Source organism: Branchiostoma lanceolatum, chromosome 16 (assembly GCF_035083965.1).
Source record: "Branchiostoma lanceolatum isolate klBraLanc5 chromosome 16, klBraLanc5.hap2, whole genome shotgun sequence".
Lineage (NCBI taxonomy): Eukaryota > Metazoa > Chordata > Leptocardii > Amphioxiformes > Branchiostomatidae > Branchiostoma > Branchiostoma lanceolatum.
Window position 1 is genome coordinate 2,490,222 of NC_089737.1, and position 27,757 is coordinate 2,517,978.

The 27,757-nt window shown below is 41.5% G+C and overlaps 1 protein-coding gene across 6 annotated transcripts in view; it reads left to right on the forward strand.

The window, feature by feature from the left end:
* The window catches only part of LOC136421714 (neuron navigator 2-like), a 220,101-nt gene that overhangs the window by 138,948 nt on the left and 53,396 nt on the right, over window positions 1-27,757 (forward strand). For all 6 annotated transcript variants that reach the window (XM_066409211.1, XM_066409207.1, XM_066409208.1 and 3 more), the window contains 4 exons: window positions 219-1,935; window positions 14,155-14,277; window positions 18,733-20,714; window positions 22,582-22,634. In XM_066409211.1, the coding sequence (XP_066265308.1) occupies window positions 219-1,935; window positions 14,155-14,277; window positions 18,733-20,714; window positions 22,582-22,634 (3,875 nt within the window). The remainder of the gene's footprint in view (window positions 1-218; window positions 1,936-14,154; window positions 14,278-18,732; window positions 20,715-22,581; window positions 22,635-27,757) is intronic.

Genomic DNA, 27,757 nt, shown 5'->3' on the forward strand with positions numbered 1-27,757 from the left:
TAGCAACTTCCATTCAATCTGTTACTTACAATTTTATGAATCCTATTACGAAAAACTGGCTGCCTTGGTAGAGTTTCGTACCATATCTTTGCCTTTTGTATCCTGTACCTTTTTTGTTGCTAGAGTCCATTCCAAGTCACCAAGAGGGTTTTTTGATAATATTTGTAATAATTTTGAATTATTTCTAATAAAATAATGTCTGGCTATATTTTTTCCAGGTCCTCCCGTTGCCAACGGAGGCTCGAGCATCCCACAGTTATCGTCTAAATCCAGCCGTGTGCCCTCCGCTAAATCAGATAAATCCGATTCTTCCAAGTCGGGTGCAAAAACAACCAGTAAAACCACAACGACAAAGTCTGTTTCCAAGTCTGCTTCCAAGTCTTCTGTGGCAAAATCCCCCGGTAGCGACAAAAGCGCAGATAGCACGCTTTCTAGAACTGGCAAGAATTCTATGCTCGATAAGTTCCGGTTCTTTGGAGGATCAAACTCGAAAAGTGCCTCAAAGAGCAGCGGACCTACAGGGACTACCTCAAAATCCAGCAGCAGCTCTAGCGTAAGTACGACCAGTGGTGCTACAGCTTCCGAACCGACGCAAGCCAACCCCAAGTCTGGAATCAAAGACGCGGCAAAGAGGAGATTCGGGAAGGCCTTGAGCAAATCTAACACAAAAGACTCGACCAGCAACAGCAAAACTGCCAGCTCTACCGCAGTGAAGAAGACTGCAAAATCTAGAACAGACACAAAAGCAACCGCAGTAAAGGGTAAAGACGCAAAGTCTGCAAAAGCAGCACCCGAGAAAGGAGCGGAATCAAAGGGTAAAGCTTCAGCAGTCAAACATACGACTGATGAAAATGGCACGATAGAAACAAGCACAGGTGTAAAACTTAAGAAGTCGTCCTCGAGGATTGCCAGTTTCATTCCAAAGGGCACTTTAAGAAACACTGCGAGTATCCATCAGTTGGCACCCAAGGCTGACTCGAATTCGCATGAAACTTCTAGCAATATCCCAGTCGCAGGATCGAAAATGCCCAGCAAAGCCTTATCGTTCGGGCTTGGAAGAAAAACAACCAGCTCGGAAAAGGACAAGGGTGCTGTGTACGAAAACTGGTCTGCACAGGGGAGAACTCAGCTGGACTCAGCAAAGACAGGGGCCAAGCTTTTTGAGGCAGGTAGGCAGGCGTCCAACGATAATCTCCTCTCTGAGAGTAAGCGGTCAGCCTCTGGTAGCATAAACTTCTCCCCTCCCCACGCGCATGCAAACACTGCAACAGTCGCCCCCTTCAGTCACATAGCAACGTCGCTTCCGAACAGCGACAGCAACGTCAGTTCCAATTCCAACTCGCACAGCGACCAATCCAAGTCTACCTCCAGCAGCAAAGACAGCGTTGTTTACAGGCCGTCCGCAGACGAAGTCTCGGAAAGCGAAGCTGAAGTCAGCGCAAAAAGGGCCGCGAAAGACATCGCGAATCTGAGACAGAATCTGGAAGACACGATCTTGAGCTTACGGAGCTCCCAGATTAACAGAAGTACCCTTGAAACGACCTTCGGAAGTGACGACGTCTTCACGCAGTCTCACCCGAGGACTAGCATGGAGACCGTTTTTAGCGAATCTGGAGCGAGGACCCTAAACAGGACTCCTGGGCACTACTCCAGCTTGCGTTCCGTAAGCCTAGCCTCCAACGTGATGCCTGTCCAAGGGGTCAGAGTTCAGGCCGGGGAGGGTTTCGCCTCCCCTCTTATGCAACCCCGACTCCTGAACTACCCCTACCAGACCGGCTCGCTCAGGAGGACTATTTCCAGCCGCAGCGCAATGGTACAAGGAGACATCCCGGAGAGTAGTGAGGAGGCTAACCTTGACCTTGACCTCACTGGCGGCTACGTCAGCGACGGCGATGTTCTCAGCAAGAATCTCCGATCTGACGACATCGCAAGCGGGTAAGTCATTATACTATATCAAGTCACACTGTACAAGTAGGTGTTTCATACTAGAAGAGATAGTAGAAGAGGTGTTAAAGTAGTCACAGAATTAGGTAGATGTGTCGTAACAACTGTCTTATGCGTACCTCCACTCTACGGTCTTTGGCCCTCCTCGCCAAAGATCTCGTAGAGCGAAGGGATAAAGTAAATGTAGGACGATGCGTTTTTGTTCTGTGCATTTCACTAGGCGGCAGAAAGACAATGTTAGAACCGAGCTGGTAAACTTGGTGCCCAAACCCTGGCCTGGCAAAAATCAGGCTGCCGAAAATCGAAATGACACGAGGTAAGGGGTGTGGAGTGGAGTAGAGAAAAAGCATAACACATCTAGATGTCAGGAATGAAACATAACTGAAGAAAAGATGTCTGGAATGGGCTAACTTGGAAAGTTTATGATTTTTAAAAGTGCATAACACCTCTAGATGTCAGGAATGTTGACATTCCTGTAGAAAAGAAGTCTTGAATGGGCTAATTAACCCCAAGAGTTGATGATTTTTAGAAGTTCATCGTGGAAGGTAGAAAACATACTCATCTAGAGATTTGATCTTGCGCTCCATAGATAGTGATTACTTCTCCTTACAACATTTACATCAACTAGCTTGGTAGCTTTAGCGTCTTTAATCTATAGTAGGTCTCTTTACCTCATAGCTGTAGTCCTTAATTTCCAGCTGTTTTGTATTTGTGGTTAACCTTTTGTTTGAGTTATTCTGGAGAATATAGAACTTTTTGAATAATTGATAGATTAGGAACTAGACCATGAAATTGTAGGTTTCTTAAGAGGAGCACGCACGTGAAGTTAATTCTTTAGCCACACTTAGTGTTCTACCAAGAACTTGTATTTCATACCAAGAGGAAAGTTTACCTGATGAGGCCATACTAGTTTATTTCGTTGGTTCTCAGATGTTTTAGATAAAAAGAATTAGCAAGCTGTCCGGATGAAAATAGAGCTGGGAGGAAAACTTGCATCTCACTACATTTATATTCATTCCCTGAAACTGTGTATGCCAAGGTGAAGCCCTCAGTGTCAGAAACTCTTTGTCTTAATCAAACTTTATATTTTAATTCAGCATTATTTTTAAGATCTGAGAACTAACAAATTAAATAACTGTGGCCTAACATCCAGAAATGCTAGTGCTGGAGACAATAAATCAGAAAAGGCAGCATTTTACCTTTCCATCATCACTTCTTAAAGTGAAGACAGGTTTTCCTTAAAGGTGTACACACAAGGTTCCTTAGATGAGAGGCAGGCAAACTTCAAGGACAAGCTGAGACTCCCAGAATGTTTAGAAAACTTGGGTGTGCTTCCTTCTATCCTAAACATTTATACATGGGGCAAGAGGCTCTGTCCTCTGTATAGTAGATGGATGGAAACTACCAAGGATAGGAGCCACTGTGGACAATGGTAAGGGAGATGAGGGGATAGTACAATGTAGTAGATATAGATATATCAATTCTATTATGAAGGCACATGCATGTGTGATGAAAGGTACATAAGAAAGGCTTAGGATAGCAAACCTATTATAGCTTTGGATTCCAGGGTAAGCTTAAAGTTTGAAAACAGGTGAATGTACTAGTAGCTGATTTCAGTACAAAATGTAATATGCAAACTCAAGGAGGTGCCATAAAAGGTGAAGGTTTATACAATAAGTCTTAGTTTTGAGAAAGATGAGTGCAGGTTTAGAGTGCAGATTCATATATCGGTATGGGGATGGCAGCGGGGCTAAAATTTTCTCCATTTATTCTTCGCCCTCGTCTGTTTGTTAACTCAGGTTTGTTTCAGAAAGATTGATATGTTTTTCTGTTGTATAGATCGATAAGATTGATGATGAGCAGGGTTTGGTTTTTAATTGTAAATGTATTAAGATGCTAATTGAGGCATCCAGCTAGTTCAAAGTCAACGACTCGTATTACAAATTTTCCAAAGATTGGCTCAGATGACTTTCTTATGACCTTCAGGATGATAGGATGGAATTAGGTCACCTCTCCCCTGCCAATGGCTTAATCTTTTAATCGGGATAAAAGAAATCATTGTCATACAGTAAAGTCAGCAATCCGGCACAGGTATATTGTGATTTGTTGATCTCTTGGTTAAATATCTGCGTTCTGAACTTACTTTTTACAATTCCAGTGGTATGCTTTTGAAAAGGTTCCTTCAAATAAATGCTTGATGAAGATGTATTTTTGTAAGCTGAAAATGACAAATCTATGAAGGAAAATTAACAACATAGGCTTCCAAAAAATGAGTGGGACAGAAAAATTCAAAGCTGGGGACAGCCCTGTACCGACCCCAAGGATTTTTAGATGAACTAGCCCAGAATCCACTGCTTTGGTACCTGCTGTGTCTTTCATTCTTGACCTAGTTAAGAAGGTGAGAAAGGTTAATCAACTTATAGACCAGGGGTCATCCCTTAGGGAGTGGACTCGTCAAGGTGACCCTTAGCTGTTGCCACGGAGACGGGCAGCTACAGCACAGCTGTGTGGTTGTTGTAGATAAAACAGGAAATGTAGAACACAGCAGAAAGAAACTCTGTCAGGGCTAGCTAGGTTATGTAAACTTTAACTGGGACTGGCAGATAAAATACAATTGATGTTTCTTTACCAGACAGTCTGTAACTTTTAAAGTTTATGTGGAAGTGTAGAATCCAACGAAATGTTACGGCTCTTTTTGGGAAGGTTCATAAACTGAGCTGAGTGGACGTAAAATGGCATTTGTTTTATAGAGGGAAGATTGAAGAAATTCTGCATCTGAAAGATTATTGAGATGTATACAAAATATACAGTTACAAAGGGTTTTTAAAAAACGTTCTCTTGCATTTTCCTGCTTTCTGCTTGAATAGTTCTTAATTCAAAGTTCATTGCCAAACATTACACAATAAATTACAATTTTAGAAACAAGTTGTCCATGCGATGTAGATTGGAATCTGGTCTTGTTACTTAAATCCACTTCAGAAGATTGCTACCCTGCCATAGATAGCAGCTGTTAGAAGAAGACAAGCTAACAACACTGGTTTCCAAGCTTCATGTGATGGCGACATCCTATCTCCCTTGTGTTGGCCTGCTGCATTCCTCTTTTAGTGAAATGTTACGGAACAATTAACACCAATGAGGTCTTATTGACCTTTCTGCTCAAGTCTAATTGCTCCCACCGCCTCTCAAATATTTGGGAATCAGGACGACAGAAAAGCTTCCTCTTCTTTCAACCTGACAGGCTGAGGGACATGGACGAGGTAATCATGGCCGGTGCTTATTTCTGTGTTGGAAAACGAGTAGGATTATCAAATTATTCTATTAAGGTAGGGGTCATAACGTTATATTGATTTATAAGCAGAAGTCACATTTCTGATAATCTACTGAGAATCAGGGAGTAGATTAGTGACAATGTTCTTTCATATTACATTTTATATTTCTGCAACTTCCTGAAAAAGGGAACCTTTATGTATAAAAGACATTCAGTCTTCGAACAGAGACAATTTTTTAAAGCTGTTAGACAGTCCGTTAGGCAGTTGTATTGACTTGTATTCAAATGTCAAATTTGGGCAAGTAACTTAGCCTTGATGCAATCTATATGTAGAATTTGTACCTCCCTTGTGTTAAAAGTATCTGAATGTGCCTGTCTGACTGCTTTAGATGGATCAGCCACACCCCACTCTAGACCCAACAGTACACCCTGGTTGTGGACATTGCACGGTACAATCTATAATATCAGAGACGTGTCCTATATTTGAAAATGAGTCAGACATCTTTATTTGCCATCTGTCACTCTTTTGCAGAGTGACCTTTTCCATATTGACAGGTATTGTTCATAGATTTTGTCTTCATTGTGAAGATATGATGTCATTGAGTGGTTTACAATTTGAGGTAATTTGAAAATGAAATTCAAGGGCATACTAGTATACATGTAGAAAAAGTAGGATATTCTTGCCATTACTTCAATGTACATTCAATGTATTCAAGTAAGATGTACAGCGGAAGAGTTTTATGTTGTGATCAAAATATGCCTATATTGACAGATATCTAAATGTAGACTAAGGTAATCAATGGCACTGGGGAATTAGGACTATAGCAGATCCAATTGTACCATTATATAGTAAGCATGCGAAAATGCATGTAGCATCTTACAGTTTTGTTTTCTTTTGGGGACAGACAATAGTGTACCATAGATAGGGCTCTTTAAACACCTGTGTGATTGATTTTCTGGATACCATCTGTGTTCAAGGTTTATCCTATACATACAGTATGTACACAACCAGTGTAGAGGAAACAAACTTTGACTCTAATGGTAGATATTACAGAGGCCAAAGAGCCCTGTGCTGAAGGATATCAGCCAGAAAACACTCTCCTTCCCTTTTCCTTCATCCAGTGAATCAAATGCTAAGACGAGATATCTTAACTGGACGTTCTGCTGCAGTACCAAGAAAAGTCACCAGGGGAACCAAAATCTAATCATTTCTTTGAAAGGCCAAGACCTAACCACAGAACAAATTTCATGACAACCCATCCATAACTCCTTGAGTTGCACTGTTCAACCACATTCGTAGAAACACTTCTAAAAAACATAAATCTTTCTCAAAGTGCCAACTATGCTCGGGTTCGATTCCTCAACTGTCCACAACCTGTGTATAGTAATTAAACCCTAAACTCTTGAGTCCGAGTTGTGTCTGAGGGCATACAGCCCCTGGGTGAAGGACATGAGTGAGAGACAGACTCTGCTTGCCTGGTACTTCAGCCATGTTTGCTGTAGAGGTCACAGGAGGTCGGCCAGGCAGGTAAACACAAGTAGAGGCCACTTAGTTTATCAGGCTGTTCATCTGTAGCCAGCTGTCCCACACAGGGCCTTACGTCACCCCGCGGACAGTACGACCACACTGCCTTGTACAGGTGACAGTCCTTACACAGGTGTGCGTGCTGTGGTACCAAACGTCAAGCCAAGATGAGTTACAGGTACTTCCAAGGAGGAGGGTACTTGTCTGCAGATGAGTTTGGGTAAGCGATGACTTGTTAAGTTGCTGTGTGGTCAAGCCATTGGTTGTTTAAAGAGGACTTTCAGTGCCCCAGTGTCCAGTATTGATCATTCGCAATGGCTGACCAATCAATAGGTGTCCTACTTTTGTAAGACTAGTTTATCTACTTGGATACGGTCTTTTTCAGTTTTGTTCCTAGAGTTTTGCATGATATTATCCTGAAGTATAAAACTATTTAAAAGGATTAGCACCTAGAGTTTCATAGAGTAGACTCCAAAACTTTAGGAGCTTCAGTGTTGCTTCAAACGATGATATCTTAATTAAGTTAAGATACCTTAAACACGGGAGGTCATAAATCATAGATAAGCTTGTCAAAGTTGGGTGTGGACAGAAACCTGTAAGATACCTTTAGACTCTGAAATGTAGTTTTTGATTTCGACAGTCGTGGTGGTTCTCCCAAGGTAAATGTATTGATTCATACTCAAGCTGTTGTTAGTTACAGTTGGTTGAGTCTGAACTGTCGTTCGGAGATCAAGAGAAACACTGTTCAAATTGGAAAGGTTTCTGCTAAGTTAAGATTTTCCTTTGCTTCCATGCATTCCTTTCTCCAAGATAGTTTTGTTTTAAAAAGTTTTAGGAGTCAAAAGTCTAAGAAAAGATCCTAACAAAGCTAAGAATGATTGTTCCTTAGGACTTAAGCCTCAGCAAAGATGGACAAAAGTTGTGCATCAGTCAGTTGCACATCCATCACCACCAGACAGTTTATTTACTCACTGTCATGAGTGAAAAAACACTTCAGATACGTTTTGTGGTCTATGGAAGTTTGCGTTTTCCATTCGTTCACACTGGTACAATTTATTCCCATCCAGAACATGGGCGTGTGTTGTTAGTGACATTCCGTAAGTCCGGAGGCTTTGCTGTTTTAGCTGCACATGTTTTGCTAAGTAGGCAAACATTAACAGACAGATAATCGTGCTTGTTTCGTACTTCTTGATGAATTCCGTGGGTTTCTGTGGGTTTACTGACAGATTACCTCACACGCAAGCTTGAAAGTAGGTCAGGAAGATGAATGTGGTAGTCAGCCTGATGGTAGTGAGTTTTAAACCCTTGAAAATTAGTTTTCCTTCTGTGTTGGCAGACGATTGTCAGACAGCAGAGTTTTGTCAACGTTTTACCAGATGTGTTGTCCCGCTCCAAGGCAATGCCAAGACACTTGAGAAAGATCCCCTACAAACACACAACACAGAAAAGGCCTTCATGCAGTTCGTTTCTCACTCCCAGATTTTCTGAGCTTCTATCATCGTACAGGGTTGTTGATTTCTTCACATCTAATAGATACTGCAAAAAGTTTTTTAATTTAAGAGTTTTATTAGGCAGCTTAAATCTTAAAATTTTCTTTAGATTTGTTCTTAGCTGTCAAAAGACCTAACAGAGAGCAGGCCTTTTATGGACTTTTTTCGCCGGTACACCTTGGTCTAAGGTGCTAGGTGTTTACCTCTACTTCTGAGTACTTGGAAAATGATTCTTCATCATTGTGCAGTGCCAAAGGTTGCACTTGCCAATCATCAGTTGTCTAGATTCAATGAGAGAGTCTCAGAGACCTTTGGTTCAAGGCTGATATGAAGTCCGAAAGTCAACAGAATGTCATTGTTACCTGCCCATTATCAGAGGTTTGATGTATTTACATGTTTGACACAAGTGGTCAAAGTGACCTTGATTGACCTTCAACTCTAATGCCTTCTATAGGGGGAGGGGGTATTGACCTTAGGCAATCACATCCCATTGGAGAACTAGAGACAGTGTTATGGCATGCAACCCCACCCTCCCTCTTAATCTTAGAGATTTGTGATGTAGCACTCAACATATCTAACTGAAGTGCAATGTACTATGGGTATAGCTTGAAAATTTTGCCCTAGAGGGTCAATATGGTGGCTTTGCCAACACCATTTGATCAAGTCAAACTGAAATTATGGTTAATTTCTTTTCAACAGTTGTTTATCAACTTGCAATAAAGTTTATCAAAATATAAAGTCTATTCAGTCACAGACTTATGCACGCTAGCTAGTCCTTTTTTGTTTTAAAGGGCTTAAATTTGATCGAAGGTTTGTTTCCTACAAATCAATCAAGGTCTCCCTTATGCCAAATTTTGTAGTAGGATATCGGAAAACCCTCATGCTGACCGCCATCGCGCACACATTCCGTAAATACAAACCTGGCCACTTGTGTTCCTTCCTGCTGGGTTCCCTACATCTGGGACATGTGGACGTGTATTTATAGTTTTCCATGGGAATATTAGACCCAGGATTCACTCTTCTATCGCTGTTGATGCATTAATCCCATGTTAATCCCGCCATACTGAATCTCCAACCGATGACTAGCTATTCTGTTGTCTATTTGACGTCACGATTTTTGGCAGGATGGATTTAGAAAGTTTGGCAGCGAAAGTAAGCTGGAAAAATGCTGTTTGGTTTGGTGGCTTAGGCAGCAGTGTTTCAAGGGTTTGAAGAACAAGATCTGTAAATTCTTTTGGACTAGCGCCTTTTTCTGGATTTCGTTCCCCTATGGAGGATGGAGGGCTACGCAGCGTACTGTAACTGCTGCTGAATCCTGTGTATAGAAGGTGAGTGTAAGTAAGGATAACAATCGTTAGACGACTTGATGTGTCAGTTTGGAATTTTCAACAGCAGATATTGACATAAACAGTCTTCTCCCAGTGCAGATATGTAGGAAAGTGATGAAAGACGATGTTATGTTGTTGTTTTTTAACCAGCATTTTTTGGTTGCCCAATTTGTAAGTTTATCGGCAGGATAACTCAACAAGTTATTGATGGATTTTGATAGCATTGTCGTGGTCTTGGGAACAAGTGATGACATTCTGAGAAAAAAAGAAATGTTGAAAAGATGCTTAATCATTGTGAGAGAGGGTAATATTCATCTCCAAGCAGATCCTCGGGCGCAAAATCGTGACTGTTTCTGACTACCGGCACAGCCCCCTTGATCTGCTTGGAGTTTACAGTCCCCTAGCATCTTCCTTTTAAACTGCAGATCACAAGTGTGCAAATATGCTGTCAGTAGAATTTCGTTAAGCCTAGTTAAGGCTTGGGGGCATGATGGCCTTAGAGCCGAGGAGTTTGCATGTGTAGGCCCTGGAAACAGTCTGGCATCCGAGCTATAGTGAGTGGTTGTCGTAGCCATGCCAGCTGGGCTGGGTATGTTTGTTGTACCTGGTACAGTGGTGCTTGGAAAAGTCAACATTTACTTATTTTGGTGTCAGGACTTCACACCCAGGACACAGCACTGCCAGTGTCACAGACAGGCCTTTTTGTAGCTCTGCACATCTCCAACTTTTAGTACTTAACCTCCTCCTTGGTAAGGTAGCCTTTTGGCATCACATTTTCAAGATTAGGCAGCAGGGGGAAGGTTGAAATCATGGCTTGCCAGGGAAACAACAGGTTTGTTCAGTATTAGCATGAAAAATTTTCTGAGTTGATGAAATACATTATGAAGAGATAAACTGTTCTCTAACTTAATTCTGGTGAGTCCAACTTTTCAGTCTGAATTTGGGTTGGAGAACAATTTATCCATTCATTTTGTTCAGTGCTTGTTAGACTTAACATGGACTATTTTATTCTTAACCTCTCCGTTCCAGGGCTGCCATTTGGCACCTATTTTGTGTTCATTACAAGGTAAGGTAGTAGGAAGAAGGTTATGGGTATAGAGATGATAACGTGTTAGTCCTTGAGTTTTTCATCGTTAAAGCATGTATAGTGCAAGGCGAAGAAAAAGTAGAGCTGAGAAAAACCTGGTACTGTTACTGATTATACTCTTGGCATTGAGCTTGTGGAGTAATTGGAGCAGTCACAAATTACAATGCAGGGAGTTTCAAAGAAACCAGAATTGATTTATTTGATTCTGCTCAGTGACTGTCACAGTTCAATGGCATGTAAAGAAGGGCAAGTTTTCTGGTCTAGAGTGTATAACTGTGTAGTGTGGGCTGACGCCTCTAACACGACTTGTTAGACGTTCACAGAAGGGAGAAACTCTTTGATGTATTTCAGCCTGAACAGTAAGAGCATATGAATGGTGCTCAGAGTAGTTTGAAGTGGAAAAATTAGGCTTACTGAGTACAATAAGTCAAGGAGAAGGGTTTGCTAACAATCAGGAAATGCTATGCAGCGAGTGAGCCATGCAGTGTTGCAGTTGGATGATAATGTTGTGTAAGACCAAGTGTAGTCTTTGAAAGTTAGCCAAACCCGGAGCTAGTCCACGCCCATGCTGTTATAGGTCCTCTGCTATTGAAGGTTTGCTGTCATTTCCACCTTTGATTTGATATATACTTTTGCTATAGGTTATGTTTTCAGTGCCGTTTGTTTCTCTGTGTGTTTGATTGTTGTGGACAGTATGATTTAAGAAGTTTTGAATGGATCTCTATGATATTTGGTATGTAAGTAGTCACTAGAAAGCAATGATCAAGTTCTACAGCAGGCCTACAAGTTTGTAACTGTCATATTTCGTTCATCACAAAATTTAGCAAAATTGCCATTAAAACGTGTTATCATTAAGGATCTTTCATTGCAGTTTTGTAGACATAAACCTAGCCATGATACTATCCAGACCCTAACTGTTGGCACGGCACTGTTGTAACATTTAAACAGTTGTACCAGGTCCATGAAGGTCAGGAATATTTGGCTCTTCCAAAAATGGAACTAACCTCTGCTCCAGAGGACAATAAAGAAATTTTGAATCGATGACAGGGTCAGAAGTCCAACGCCCTCGGATTCCACAGGGGTTGGATCCATGCAGGGGGTCTGCTATCAGAGTAAGCTAGTCCTCTTTGCGGATGTAACATTATCCCCGCGATACGAGTAGGATGAAGACATCACGAGAGAGACAAATATTTTACAGGGCCATTTTACGACAGCAACCTTTCTGACGGTTGAAATGTCGCACCTTTGCCGTAATGATGACATGCACTTGGTCCGCCGTGCCCAGATATGCTATCAATGTATAAACTGCCCTGACTCCAGTGCTACAGTATTTGACGTCTAGACTTCAAGTGCGCAAGTGTGCCATCACATGACGGACTTTGGTCATCGTTCATCGAGCGGAGCATTTTATAGTGTGTCAGCTGTCTCCTTTCTCACTCTAGAGAGCGTCCAGTGCTTCTGCGTAGCTTGAAATATTGGAGATCATCAGATTTATTGAAAATGTAGGCATTCCCTTTGATATCAGTATGAGACTGTAGCTTGAAACTGATGGAAACAGCCACATCTTTATTGCATAACGAACTTGGTCTTCAAATATGGATCATCGTATGGACTGGTCAGAGTGGCCCCGTCATCCTACCTCCTGTCCAGAGAAAAGGAGGCCATTCAGGTATTGGAGGGGGGTAGCGGAGGCATAGCTATTCAATAGTGACTCAACGTATTTGTATCTTTATCTTTATAGCCGTTATAACACAGCAGCTTACCATGTAACCCTTAAGAAGTTTCATTGCCAGTTACATGCACTTCATCTGCCTTCAAGTATGTAACTATGCATATTTGCCCAATATTAGCAAAACTGAGGAGGGGCAGTTAAGCTAGGAACATTTTAATCCCATAATCTAACCTATAGTTAAACCTTACCGGTGTCATGAACAAGCCAAGAATTGTGTTAGATCTATAATCATTTATCTTATTCAGGGTCTGTTGAAGTTGGATTTACCTTTGCCCTGCCACTTGATTATGTAACCTTAAGCAGACAGAAGTGGAGCAAAAAGGGTTCCCCAGCATGTAGCCTGGATGCCAAACTGTGGGGTTTACTCAGTATGTAGAAATTCAAAACATCTAGGTAGCCCATCCCTAGTGTAAATTGGCAAGTTTGTTCAAATTCTATTATGAACCGTTTTGCAGAGAGAATTGCCGTAAAAAGGTAACCTCAGCATGTAGAAATTGAAAACGTGTAGGTAGCCCATCCCTGTAAATTGGCAGGCTTGTTCAAGTTTACTTCATTGTTAACAGCGGGCCACCCACCTAGATTGACTTCTTTCAACACCTTTTCAGTGCTTAATGGTACATACTTGTAATGGAGTCATCTGTCAAGGCCTTGTAAGGATCATCATTTACAGCTATCTTCAGATGACTTCTGTCCTGAAACCGTGATTAAAACATTTGTACCACAGTTGATACGATCTTATTAACCATTGATAGAGGAGCGGTGATAAAATTAGGCGTTTCAAAACCTAAAGTCACAGTTTTATTGCCAATTTTGGTGATAATCAAAGGTTTGGCCCAATGCCATTGCCTAATAATGACGTAGGTGCCACACAAAAACCTTGTGTGTTCCTGTGTTTATTATAAACATGGCCTTTGTACTGCAGCCATGACAGTGTCCTTCTATTACACATCAATGTGTTTATATGTTTGCATCTGGGGTTTTAAAGGCAGTTTAGTTCTGATATGTCTTCATCAGTACCTTTTGGACTGACAGTCTGTCAGAACTTAGATGACAACTTTCTAAACTGTACGAAGTTGAAGCTGTCCAGATTATCTTGTCATGGACCAATCATCTTCTAGTTGTCAAAGCTCTGCGGAACTGGACTGTTACAGTGATGTAATAGGCAGGTCGGTACGATCACCATGGCTTGACAATTAGGCTGGGAGGTTGTGTTTTTACCAGTGTATGTTTGGTTTGGTTGATTTGAAAAGAGGATAACTGACTGTATCTCTATGATTATTCAGCCATGGGTAGGTCTTGGTTGAAGAAAGAGGTTTTCAAATTTTGAGAAAGATCTGGAGCTGGACATACCGGGTAGAATTATTTGTATCCATTGCAAGATTGTGCAAACTAATACATGTACCGACTTGGCAAAGGTTTATGGTCTCTCTGCACTATTTTTAGTTCAAGTGCTGCTACGTAGACCTTAAAGCAATCAATTAATCAATCATCTGCGGGCATTGACTGCTGATGAAGGACGGCTGTTGTCATCTGTCTCAGGGATGTTCAAGCAGTCAATCAATCGTTCGGGAGCATCAGGGTCTGATGCATGGCGGCTACAGACACAGGTCTCGCCAGGTTGGTCTACTCTCGACGTAGACCCTCCAGTCAGTTTAAGCAGTATTGTTTCTTGAGAAAGACGAATAAGTCGAAACTGTCGAATTCCATCTCTGTCATCGTCCCAGAGCTACGATTGATGGTCCAGCAGTATGTGTAATATATTGTTTCTTGCCCGTTACAGGTACATGAGTGAAGGTGGCGCGTCCCTGTACAGCCGGCGGATGCAGGCCAAGTTTGCTGATGGGATGGCGGCGGTGAGGGAGTGCATGAAGCGCAGCCAGGTCCAACTACTGGACACTGACAGGTGAGACTCAAATGTTAGGTATTGTGGTACATTCCAAAGAAAGGAAAATAAAGCTCTGGGTATGAATTTTTAAAACAAACTGTAAGGTGTAGAAAATCTCCTGGGATGACCGCTTAAGAGATGGACAGACAACAAAGAAGTCTAAGGGGCCAACAGAGAAGACAGAGGCATCTGGCGGACCTCCATTAAGCCTCCACATCAAAGTATTACTGTAAACACATCAAAACTTCCCAACTCCCAACATAAGGATTATGAAATATGATATAACAGAATAAACTGAAACAGTCTCGGTGAAACCATGTCTTACTGAGTCCTTAAGGTTTCGTTGAGACCTTAAGAGAACATATGGCAAACTTTGGTACAAACTTTTCAAGAATACAATGTTACTTGCTTCTTGGATTGCATTGCACAAAAAAGGAAGTCAAAAGAGTGCAGGCTTTTCTATGAAGAAGACACGATGCATCAGCAAGGGGTCAGTGAGAGGTCAAGTACCCAATTACCCACTAATTGTCTAAATTGCTCCGCCTGACCACAAAGTGTCTTGTGAATTACCCCTTCTTGAACAAAGATTGCCAAACGATAACAATAGAAAGTGGTACAGTCAGTCGCGACAACGGTGATATAATGCCTAATGGCAGGGGTAGGACAATCAACGTAACACACTCAGGTAACAAAACAGCTCACCTGAGACTCAGGTGTTCTTGTGTAAACTGTAAGATCCTTGACAGCAGGTAGGTTTACTGACCATACATGTAGGTCACATCACTGGGCAAGACCTTATTAAGGTATACAATATTCCAATGAGTAATAGGCTCTCAGTAAGTCTCTTGTGATACGAAGTTATTTCACTCTTTTGTTGTGCCAGATTTATGTAACTCTAGTTTGCGTTTTGCATACTATATACAAGGGATAGCAGGTAGCATAAGGGATTGTAACTCTCACTCAAAACATCCAGAAGCAATCTCCATATGTTATCCAGTTGTAGAGATGGAATTGTCTTTACTAGATTTAAGTATTTGTCGTTATGATTTGCTTGCTATATGCTAAGGATAGCAGGTAGCTAAAAAGATTGTATAACTTTCACTTGAAACGTCCTGAAGTAATCTCCGTATCTTGTCTTCAAAGATTATATCTTTGTTTCACACAGTACAGACCAAGTTGCAGTTGTGTATACTAACAGGTCGTAGGATGTTAGATGAGATCAAGGAGGTTGATGAGATGTAAATAGATTACCTGACCAGTTTAGCTGACCTAATGGCCTTTAGGCTGTGACCTGAGCTGTAATCAGATTATTTACACATCATCATGTTTGGATCCCCAGAAAATTAGATTTACTGGATTTCTGTCACTTATGGCAGCAATCTGGAGACTTATGTTTTTTCACAGTTTTCAAAATCATGATACTGCAGATATACTACATGTATGTATTTCCAAAACAGTCATATTATAGCAGAGTTTTTATATGCCATAAAACCTTAGATTTCAAACGTTCTAAAGTTCTGACAAAAAGTGAACAAAAATGGTGATCTTAAATCTCCCGTCTTTATCACATAATGGATCTGATTAGTTTCACTAATAGCCAATTGCATGTTGTTGAGATAAAGAATTTTTTTCCAGTGCTTTACCACATAGGATCACAGCGAAACAGTGATAATTCCTGAGATTGGACCTGAGAAATCGTCTTGAAATTTTGGTTATGTATCCCACATTGTACTTCGTGTGGTACAGTGTACATGTAACTGCAGTTCCAAATCAGCTTACTAGGGGGAGCACTTGACACATTCAGAGTGTGGCACCAGTCTTGGAAGAAAAACGACATCAGTGATAAATAGGTTTCTATCAGGTGCTATGCTCGATTCCTTATATTTTCGTAACTTGAAAATGTAGTCAAGCGTAAAACATGTGAACAATTGGCCTTCAGTTTTGGACAGTTAAAGTCACTTATCTTTTCCAAAGATATCTCTTATCAAAGTACCAATTACTCAAGCAAATTTAGCAATTTTGTCCAGCCCATTGCTGCTAACTGCCCCTGTGGTACCCCCCGGCATCTATCAGTGCTTGAGACATTTTATTGAGCCTTCGACGGCTTCCGGACGCCACACAGTAATGCATCGGTAATGCAATGTGGTCTAATTATTGGAAAATTTATTTAGGGTCGCTTAGAACTTCTCTAGCATCACCTGGTGCCACGGGAAAGTGACGGCGTCATTCACGTTTCGGTCGATTTGTGGCGTCTCAGAGTGATAGTCGAAACATCCATCGTTTTAACGTTTGCCGTTCGTAATCCCGCGGAAGATGGAGAGATTTGTCAGTTGGGGACAAGAGTTGTGTCGGGTGAAGGGACTGTTGGAGGGGGTGTCGCAATCGGTAGAGTCCCTCTTCGCTACTAAAACAGACGTCAGGTAAGGCTGCTAGAGTGACTGTTCCTTGTTGGTCTGAAGAGAGAGATTGCTACTGTTGTGTTTGAGTAGCTTGTCATCCTTTGAAACTGGGCCAAGAGACCATTTTCACTGTTCTCCGAATTACAATTTATTATGGTTGTATTATCTTGTCGTGCAGTCGGGGCTGACAACAGAAAGGTTAGAATGATCTAAAGATATTTTGTCATTCTTTGTAAAGGGATTAAAATTTATTTTACCGCTATGTACTTGGTATTCCCTTTGGAAATCAGCTATTCTTTCTTTGATGCTGTTGCTTTGAAATTTATACAATTTCATTGAATTCAAATGCCAAAGGGTACATGAATGTACAAGTTATAAGAATGAAGTGACTGTATTTAAACTCTAGCGAAACCTAATGTTAGTTTTCTAAAGGTTTGTTGGGAAAATTTGTTAAAAGAAACTGTTGTGCATAGAGACCCATAACATCCACAACACTACAACATTTATGGCCGGCCCCTATCTATGATCTCCCCTATAATCACATCTACTGTGCTTGTAATGTCCTGCGCCCATAATTGATCCTATGGCGAGCAGTTTGGTTACTTTGGTGATTGGACATCACCTCCGTGACCTGATTGGCACATTGCTAGATTGAATCGTAAATGCGCAACGGTCTCAATGTACTCCTGAAGTTTTTCACGAGGTTCCTTGAGAAATGGCTTGATGGAAGTTGACCTACTTGTCACTGTGTTGTTTGATGAGGATGCACATTTGTCATGTCTTATCTGCTTTACAAATGTACAGCATGTATAGGGGGTACAAACTCGTTTCTACATCTTGGGACGAAAATTTCCTTGTTGGGACAGAAAAGAATTTCATCCCAACCGTCCAAAATTCTGAACTTAATGACATGAAATTGTTGAAAATGTATTTTCATAACCTTAAATTGACAGAAATTAACAACATGGTCTCCAAAACAGTAAGTGGATGGGGAAACAAAATTAAAGCTGGAAACTGCCATAAGTGGAATGCTTAAATGCTTATCCAACATAAATTAACAACATGGGCTCCCAAACAATAAGTGGATGGGAAAAGAATTAAAGCTGGGGACAGCCATAAGAATAATGCACTTAAATGTAACAGTTTATATTTTCTGTTAGCCCAACATTTTAGTCAAGGTTAGAATTGTTCTTAGTAACCTACCTAAGAAAATTAGTGCCTCCTTTAACCAAGTATTATGCTTCGCATAGAAAAATAAGATATAATAGATATTGGAGTTCGCAATTTAACCATCAGCCTGCTAAGGTAGCCATTTGGCACCAAAGTTGTATTGGTTATGGGGTTAGGCAGCAGGGAGGAGGTTAATTTTATTGTATAACCTTGAGTTGTGTTGCATCAGTGGTAACAACGTGATGTGATGTATAGCAGTGGTATTATGTTGAACGTCATTTTCACCTTTGGAAACACTGAAGGTGTTAATTTGTATGATGAGTTGGGCCATCCTCCAGAACATTTGTTACCGCTGTGTATTGACATATCAACTGGGGAAGATATGTGTTCCACATAGTGATACATGACATGATGCGAGTCACTATATCGAGTGCTGAGTGGTTATGAATAAAGGCGCACATAGGAGGACAAAGTTGATTAAAATGACACATACATCATGTGAGATGTACTTATTTTATGGTAGCGTTTCTTCCAATGTAGTGTTATGAGTCATGTTAAATGTTATATTCAGTAATATTCAATATCCTTCTTAGGTGTTTCTTTCAATGTACTGTTCTGTTAAATGTTACCTGTATGTTCTTCCTGTCTTGTTTTGGTGTATTACTTGATCAGGATATACATACAATAGCTGTAAGACTGTGCTATAGATTGCATCTGTTTCATGGTTTAAAGCAATCTCCTTATTGCTTTGTTGCAAAAATTGTTAACCTTGCTAGAAGTTCGCGCTTTTATTGTTTTGTTTTACAGTATGGGTTTTCGTGGTCTAAAGCAACCTAGTCATTGCTTTGTTACAAACATTTTGAACCTTGACAGAAGCTCATGTTCTTCTTGTTTTGTTCTGCAGTATGGACGACAGCAGCTCCATCAGCAGTGGTATCAGCGACACGATCGGTGAGATCAGCACAGATGACATCAGCTCCATGGCCGAGACCCCCATCACCTCCAAGAAAGTCGGTAACGGGCCGACCTACGACTTTCCCACTGGGCAGACTCCCAAGGACACAGTCGATGGGAAGAAGAAGAAGCAGAAGGAGGCCGATTCAGAAAAGTCTGGTGCTAAAGGTGGCAGTAATAGTAACATCTGGAGGAAGTACTCACCGTCAGAGAGAGAGTCCCAGAAAAACCTGAGCTCCAAACCTTCTGGAACAACCGGTGCCGTGAAGGAAGGCAGCAAATGGCAGAGGGGGAAATCCGACATGACGGATTCAACCCGAAAGAGTGAAAACTCCGCGGCCATAAAGAACTCGGCCAGCGTAAGCGGTAGCTTAGCCGGGAGGTCACCTTGGAGGAAAGACGCCCGCAGCGACACACAGAGCCCAACCTCCAGTGTTAAAAGCAGTGCGAGCAGTACCGCCAGTTCGCCCAAGTCTCAGCGCGGTAGGCTTGCCCGTCAAGACGACAGGGGAAAGAACTCGCCAAAGAGTCAGAGATCGGTAAAGAAGTCTTCCGACCCGACCCCCAGCCAGATCGCAGCGCAGAAAGCACAAGAGAGCAAAGCAGCTGCCGCCAAATCCGCTGGCACGTCAAGCTTCGGGTTCCGTCGCCAGGCAACCGGTTCCACCAATAGCATGAGAGGCCCAGCGAAAACAACAGGCAGGGCAACGATGGTGCAACCAAAGCCAGGCAGCGAGGCGAGTACACCTCAGGACGATGCAGCTAAGCCTACTATGCACCTGCGGGCGGGGATACCGCGTCCCGGTCGCTCTACTGGCCCAGCTGGATCCACTCGTAGTATGAACCGCCTGAGTGGAAGCAGTACAACCAGCACTGACTCCAGAGTGAATTCAATGGCTCAGACTGGAGGAATAACTACACAGAAAACTGATCATCCAAGCAGTGCATCTGAGAAAACAGACGCCACACCAGTTGTAGACCCAAGAGCAGTCATGTCGGATTCCGAAGTCAAGGACAAAGCAAAGTCGTCCAAGCACCCTGACATCTCATCGCCAACCCTGAAAAGAATATTTGGAATTCGGGGATCCAATTCCAAGCAGCAGCCGGTGACAACAGCACAGAACATGAAGAATACTACAATCATTTCCAACCCACACGCTACCTTTGAACGAGAAGCAAAGGCTAAGAGAGACTCTCCTGTACAGACGGAGAAACAACAGAAGGAGCAGAACGCCCCTTCCTCAAGTGCCAACGACACCGAGGGGATGTGTACGGCAACATACATCCCAGGCGTGCCAGGATTCCGCAACGACCATTATCGCTCTTCCTCCAGTGTCACCTCTCAACATTCCAATGCATCCAGCCCTTGGGGTCAATACGGCGGCGGTAAGGTGGGCTCGATGGGAAGCATGTCACACGGCGGCAGCCACGAGTCGATAGATTCTACAACAAGCGCGAGCTCACATTCGCGTGGCATTCATCGCTTCTCACGGGACGGACTGAACGTCAGCCAAGGCGGAATCCCCTTAGGAAGGTCGAACAGTCTTCGTTCTACCGTTTCCGAACAGTGTTACGTCACAAACCCCCACCAGAGGTTCTTGAACGAAGAGACCTCAGCATGGCTTCGGTCAAACTCTTATAGCAACGTTGTGCCTGAAACAACCGAGACGTACGTCGCAGAAACACCAACGTCTCCCATGTCAACAGCCAGTGCTGGATCGTCGCGATTTACCTATCCCCTAACAGCGGTGGATCCCGCCACGATGACGAACTCTCCATCATCGATGAGCATGAGCAGGTTGAGTACAGTCTCCAGCCCGGGCTACGCCGGCCCCTACCCTGGGGTTGGCCCGCCAGGGAGGCTCCGAGACGGGCAAAGCTGCATCTCATTGGACGAAAGGAGGAGGAGGAAGAACAGCGATGCAGATGAAAGTAAATACTATTTTGCTTTTTTTAACCTTTAGCACACTGAAGTAGTTTGGCTACCACTTGTCCATTGGTTATGGGGTTAGGCAGCAGGTAGAAAGTAAAGATGTCTTTACCATTTTGTCTGTAGACCTCTTGAGTCTTCTTCAAAACAAGTACATTTTGTACAAAGATAAAGAGTAAATGATAGATTTAATGAAAGAAAGGTGAAGGTTTCCAACTTATGCCTGGTGGCAAACTATCATGTTTGTTGGGATTATTTGCCCGGATGATGAAGCAAAAGCCTTGAGATGGTGACAAAATATGAGATAAACTAGACTGGCCGTCATTTGCTTTAAGAGCAAATTCAGGATGTTTCGCCCATACTCCTCATGCAAGAAGTGGGCTGTCCCAAAATAACTCCTGGGCAAATCCAAGTTTCTGCATAATTTATGCAAATGAGGTCCTCATGAGCATAAGTTATGTCCAGGTGCTTTCACCTTTCCTACATGTACCTACATGTTCAAGATGACATCCGCAGCTTTTACAGTAAGGAGAATACAACATCATGCATAAATTATGCAAGTGAGGTCCTCATTAGCATATGTCATGGCCAGGCGTGTGCACCTTTCCTAAAGCTACCTACATCTCAAATATGACATCTGCAGCTTGAACGGTAAGGGAAATACAAGTTTCTGCATAAATTATGCAAATGAGGTCCGCATTAGCATAATTTTTGGCCAGGTGCATTCACCTTTCCTAATGGTACCTACGTCTTAAAGATGACATCCGCAGCTGTCACGGTAAGGGAAATACAAGTTTATCCATGCATTATGCAAATGAGGTCCTCATTAGCATAATTAATGGCCAGGTGTGATCACCTTTGCTAACGGTACCTACATCTCAAAGATGACATCCGCAGCTTTTACGGTAAGGGACATACAACTTCATGCATCGATTATGCAAATTAGGTCCTCATTAGCATAATTTATGGCCTGGTGTGTTCGCCTTTCTTAAAGGTACCTACATCTCAAAGATGACATCCGCAGCATTTACGGTAAGGGACATACAACTTTATGCATACATTATGCGAATTAGGTCCTCATTAGCATAAGTAATTTTCAGGTGTAGTCACCTTTCCTATAGGTACCTACATCTCAAATATAACATCCGTACCATGTACCATAACTTTCTGTAATACCATTAGTAGAGGTACCCCCTGACATCTGCTTGGTTTTAAGTCCCAGATCAGGGGAAGTGTAGGAGGGCTTATGTTACAGTATGACCTAGTTCTTGCTGGCCCCGACAGAAAATAACCAAAAATTGCATTCAAAAATTGCAAAATAAATCATTTTGAAGTAGTGTATGGCAAAAAAAATAATGGGGTCCTTTGGGTAAATATCCAATGCACAACTAAACCAAATTTCAGGTCCTCAGCTTTCAACACCACGGCACTGGAGGCCATCATGTGCGACTTTTGTCTGAAAATGACCAAAAATCCTCCATAAAATCATTTTAAAAACTTATATCAAAAAAATTTAAAAAGGGTCTAGGGGTATACACGTACTCTACCTGCATACCAAATTTCAGCTTATTTGGTCGACGGACGACCGAGAAGAAGCGATTTGAAGATTTGACAGGAGAAGAAGGAGAAGGAGAAGAAGGAGAAGAAACCTGACAAAAACAATATGTTTCGCCAACGAAACATAAATATTTTGATTCATTCACGTTAGTTTTTATTCTGCCTACTGAATTGTACCCATAGAAGCTGAGAGCTTTTATACATACTTGTATATCAAAGTGTATTTAATGGGGACTTCTACTGGAAATTGTCAGAATTGCAGCAATCACAGTGGCAAGAAAATGCTAACATTAGTGTCCTTTATTTCCCCAGTGCACGGATCCAACCTGTCCCTGGTGTCAAGTTCATCTTCCATCTACTCCACGGTAAGGACGGATCATTTCTCTGTCGTGTCGTAACTCGTACCGGAACATTTTATGGTTGATCAAAACTCATTTTTATTCTGTCTAACAACTCTATCCTACAGTTGTCTCTACTAACTGCTGCAGTGTTTTAACACAAGTGCAAACAATGTCATTCTCACTCGACTGAATCAGTAAAAGGGAAATGTTGGAATTGGTACTGAAAAGGAAAGATCTAAGCCTTTTTTAGTTGCTGTTTGATGGAAATGGAGGAACCAAAATTAATATGTCCATAATGTGGCAGAAAGAGCAAGGATGTTTGCTTACCTTGTGTGGCACCATGTGACCATTGAAAGGCGATGCTCTAGATGTGGTCTTCAGAGTCTTTGCGATGGAGTTTTGGAGTTCCCATCTGTTCTCAACATTCACTTCTCGATTTTGTCCTCCTTGTTGACAATGTTGAAGCATTTTCGATGGTTCTCTTGTGATGAAACGGTATTATCCTAGCTGCCCCCCCTTTCCCATCATCGCTTGAGGGCACTTACCTGAATTTTTAACTGTCTGCTTTCTTCTTGTTTACTCTTGGCAGAAGAGTTGAAGTTTTGCCAGTTGTTCCTTCCCATAGGATATCCAGTTTGATCTGAAGTACCAGAAGTCAGTCTCCACCTGCTGCTACTCTAACCTTGATCTTTAAACCTCTGCAGTGCAGATGTCTTGGCTCCAACCTTTGAGTGCAGACATTGAACTTTCTGAACAATAGGTTCCTATTGTGTTCTCTTTCTTCTGATTAGTTTTGCACTTTTATGCACTTGTGTACAAACCGATAATGATAGCAGTTCAGTTCAGTTCAGGTCGTCCTCATACGAGGTGCCATTCACAATGTCTAACCATGCATTTCTATCAAGCATGGCGGCTAGCAGGTTGTAGTCCTTTAATAGCAGTCCTTGTCAATTATGAGAAATGGGTAATAATCCAACATTAAGACTTTCAACCAATCTTTAGTTTCAAAACAATCTTTATTTGAAAAACAAATCTGATAGATAATTCACTGCCTGAAAACAGTTTCTCACTTGAAAGTTACTTTTGGGAATTAACATTTGACCTTATGACATTTATATTCCTGGACCAGTACCTTAGCAAGTACCTTTCTATACTTTGTCTGATTGTCACAAAATGTGTGTCTTTTTTCAGTCCCTTTCTTCCATTTTCCAAATGTGTATGTTTGCACGTATCACTCCTTTAATCTCTAAGAATGTTGAACCCCAGACACATCTCTTTACCACACCCCCAGGATTATCTGATTCTACATGGGACTTGAACCCCTGACCCCTAATCCTGTCAGGAGTGTTATAACAAGGCTCTCCTCTCTCCCCTACACCTGTTGAAAACTTTAGGGATCACTTTTGCACTCTGATGACAAGAGAAAAACAGCTGCTCAGATGGAGCCAATAATGTAGTGGTTTTAACTGTCAGAGGTCTACTGTTTCCTGATATATTTTCCTGTCTTGTCTGGTGAAATCTACTGAGTCATTGACAGAGGGGAAACAGCCCTAAGCAGCTCCCCAGTTTATACAAATCCTTCCATGAAAACCCTCTGCATGTTGAGTCGATGACTAGATTAGAAAAACAGTTACTGTGATAAAGGTTGTGATTTCACCTGTTTTGTCTTATTTTCCTTCAAGATCTTTTTTCATTGTTAAAACATAAGAAGCCAAGTCTTAGTAGTGGTGTCAAAATGGCCCACTATTTTGACTAATATTGAAGTTCCAATATCTCTCCCAAACACTTAGTAAGTAGTTTGCATACCATATTATTATCAATAGACATTCATCATATTCCAGTACCTTGCTATTCTTTGCATAATGCAAATGTACTTTTCCAAACTTTGTCTTCTATTTTCTAATAGCACACACTTAAAAATACCATCATATTGACTTAATGTGAACTTATGATTTCCTATGAATCTTTATGTTTTGAAAAAAAACTAAGGAGCCCGTTAGCTGCTGACTGCAAGCAAAGATTAACGAGGAATTAGAGGATAACTCCCTTAATACTCCAGGAATGTTCAGCCTTTCCGGAGGGTGTAGGGTTAGCCTAGAGGAGCTACATTCAAAGATTGTCTGTTCAATCTCTTGCTGCAGGGTACTAATCTATCTTTTAACCTTACTTCTACCCCTACACTGTACCTCTACAAGTTAAACAAACCTGACAGGTTGAAACAATTGCAGAAGCAACATTTAGTTCAATTCGGTTGTGGAAAATTGCAAGGTAAATGAACCTGACATGTGCAACGATGCAGAAAAGCAGTTGTTTATAACTGTTAGACATTGACAGGTTGAAAATTGAGGTTTTAAGCTTTGATATCATAATAACATTTGGTCAGGAGCTGTGGTATTTTTCCCTCCCACCTACAATCTTATCTATAACCTTGACAGTGACACCTGTTAAACGCTGTTTTAAATAGATCTAATAGTTGGCATGTCTACACCCACACTTTGTCAAGTGTATCCAGTTTCCCTCTGGCTCCCGAAATGTATGATAAGTAGAGATTCTGTCAGTTGATGAAAGTATTCAGGAGGCCGCCTTAAAATGAGAAGCAGAAGTTAAATCTGGATCAGGTCTTGTAGGGGGCGATAGTGCAGGAACTTGATAAGATTTGGCTTTGAGACCTCTTGTTTCTTAACTCATCTGTCTTACAAGTTAGATACTAGACATTTTTTTGAGATACAAAGTTATAAGTTGCTTTAAGTCCCCTGAAAGTTGGGAGATTCAAAGAGCATTTGAATATGTTGAATATTAAAGTTGTAACAGTTAAAATGAAAAGTTTTTTGAGAAAGTTTCACTATAAATATATCTTGTATGCTTTTTATTTCGAAACGGTGTTCCTCGGTGCAAGGCCAGATTTAACCACTACTAGGCGCTGAACTAAGTTGAAGAGATCTATGAAAGACATGTTTTACTGAATTCCTAATAGGATTTTGTTGACATTCAAAGCTGAGATGTTTCTTAAAGTTCAGAGCTACTTCGAATTCTATATCTTCAACTCAATAGGTGAAAAACTCTACCATGGGAAGCAGATTTTTTGTAGAGCAAAAGCAAGTCCTCCTTGAAAGATGTAGTCACTTTGTCCTGAAGGGCTGTGGAATTTACAAAGAGCTTATTGTGCAATCCTGCTGGCGGCATGACATATCTCTCTAGTCACCTTTCTCTACTACCAACTATTCCAACTATGTGCCGTTCTCTTTCACCGCAGAAAGTGAAGTGGTCGCTGGGGAGAAATGTCTGTCTTCTCTAGACAGTAGAAGACAGAAGTATTCCCTAAGTATGCCAGTTGAAGTCTTGTTTATTTTCCTGTTGGGGCTACATTTATGCATGGTGATTATTCAAGTACACCTAGGTTAAGACAGCATACACTAAAACAGACCTTTTTCCTCCAAAGATTTTAGATTGAATTCAACAAAAAGTGGTTTGCAAAGCTGATTTGAGCTTCTCATGAATAAACAAATTTTCAAACACTTTAATTTGGCCACTTTTGAGACAACACTTTTTGATAACGGAGGTTTTGGAGATTGTATATATTACACCGAGAAGATTTAAACAGACTGCCAAAGTTTTTGCCAAAATAGTAGATTGGTTTTGTATTTCAACAAAGAAATAAACAGAGTCAGCATTTAACCATGGTGGCCTTTCAGCAAAGTTTTTCTTTCCCCTTCCTTTCTTCACTCTCTCACTTCCTTTATTACATACAGCAAAATTCAATACAGGGCGAGTTTTCCTTCAGTGAGTCTGTTTATTTGTGCAATATTTGCCAAAACAAGGCAGTCTGTGCAGGGTCAGCCAATGTCTTCATGTTGGAGCCCTCAATGGTGCTTTTGGACAGGTGTAAAGCAAGAAGTGGGGACTTGAGATGTTACTTATGCCTGTATTATGCAATATTATATTATTAATTTGTTTGTGTAATTTTTTTTCCTGGGGGGGTTCAAATGTGGAAACTAAAAGGTAGATCGAAATGTGAGGTTGTTGTTTCTTTTTTTATCAAACTTTGCTGAGTTTGCATAAAGTGCAATGAGGAATCAGTGGAATCATCCACCTTCATAGAAGCGGTGTCCATAACACCAATATTGATATAAAATGAGAAATATTTTGGTATTCACAAATCTTGTCATCAGCAATGTTGATTGATGCAGCAGTTTATGATTTTGATATAAAACCTTTTCTAAAGGATAAATATAAGGCTTTCAAATTTGCAGAATGTTGGCTTTAAAACACCACTTGACAGGGATGAAATGTTATTCTTTGGTGATTGTACATTTGTATGACCCTCATATTTGGCATCAGTTCAGAAGACACATGACATCAACTGACAACATGACAGAAATTTGTTTGTGTCCAACCCCCTCCTCCACAACCCCCCTCCCCCATCAAAGATAGCATCTATGCCATGTTGTCATGGATGGTTATCTGTGACTGGGCAGAACCTCTCACCTGCTGCTCCTGTCAATCACCTGTCCCCAGGAGCAGTTAGCATATACAGTGTGGGACTTGTCTGTCAGACCCCTGGTCAAAATAGGAAGTCCCTGGAATGTGTCCCCACTTGTTGTGTCAACTCTTTGTTATGTCTGGAGGGTTCTTGGTTAGGCTGTCAAGAGGCATCTGTCAGTACCCATAGTCTATCATGGTTGGCTGGCTGAGGCTTGAGTGATGGGTTCTTCTCATACCATTCCAGTATCTCTCTGCTCTTCTTCTGAGTGTCAACTTTCACTAGTTCTCTTTATACAGTTGCTGTCCTCTTTTCTTATTTCTTTTCTTCTACCTGCCTCCCATTCTCCTCCGTCTTTTCTTCTTCCATTTTGTTCTCATTGCCTATCCCCTTTTTCTCCTCTGTTTGCTCCATTCCATCATTCCTTTGTCAACTCTCATTGCACTATCTTTCTCTATCTACTTGCCTTCCTTTGTTTCTTGTTCTATATCTCGCCTTTCATTGATATATATCCTACTCCCCTCCATCTTTCCTTCTCAATTTTTTCCTTCCTTCCCTCCCTCCCTCCCTCCTTCAACTACCAGAAAACCATAATCCAGGATCTAGCAATGTTATATTGAAATGACAGAGACTTAGCAAAGAGACCAGTTAGTTTTGATACCAGCGC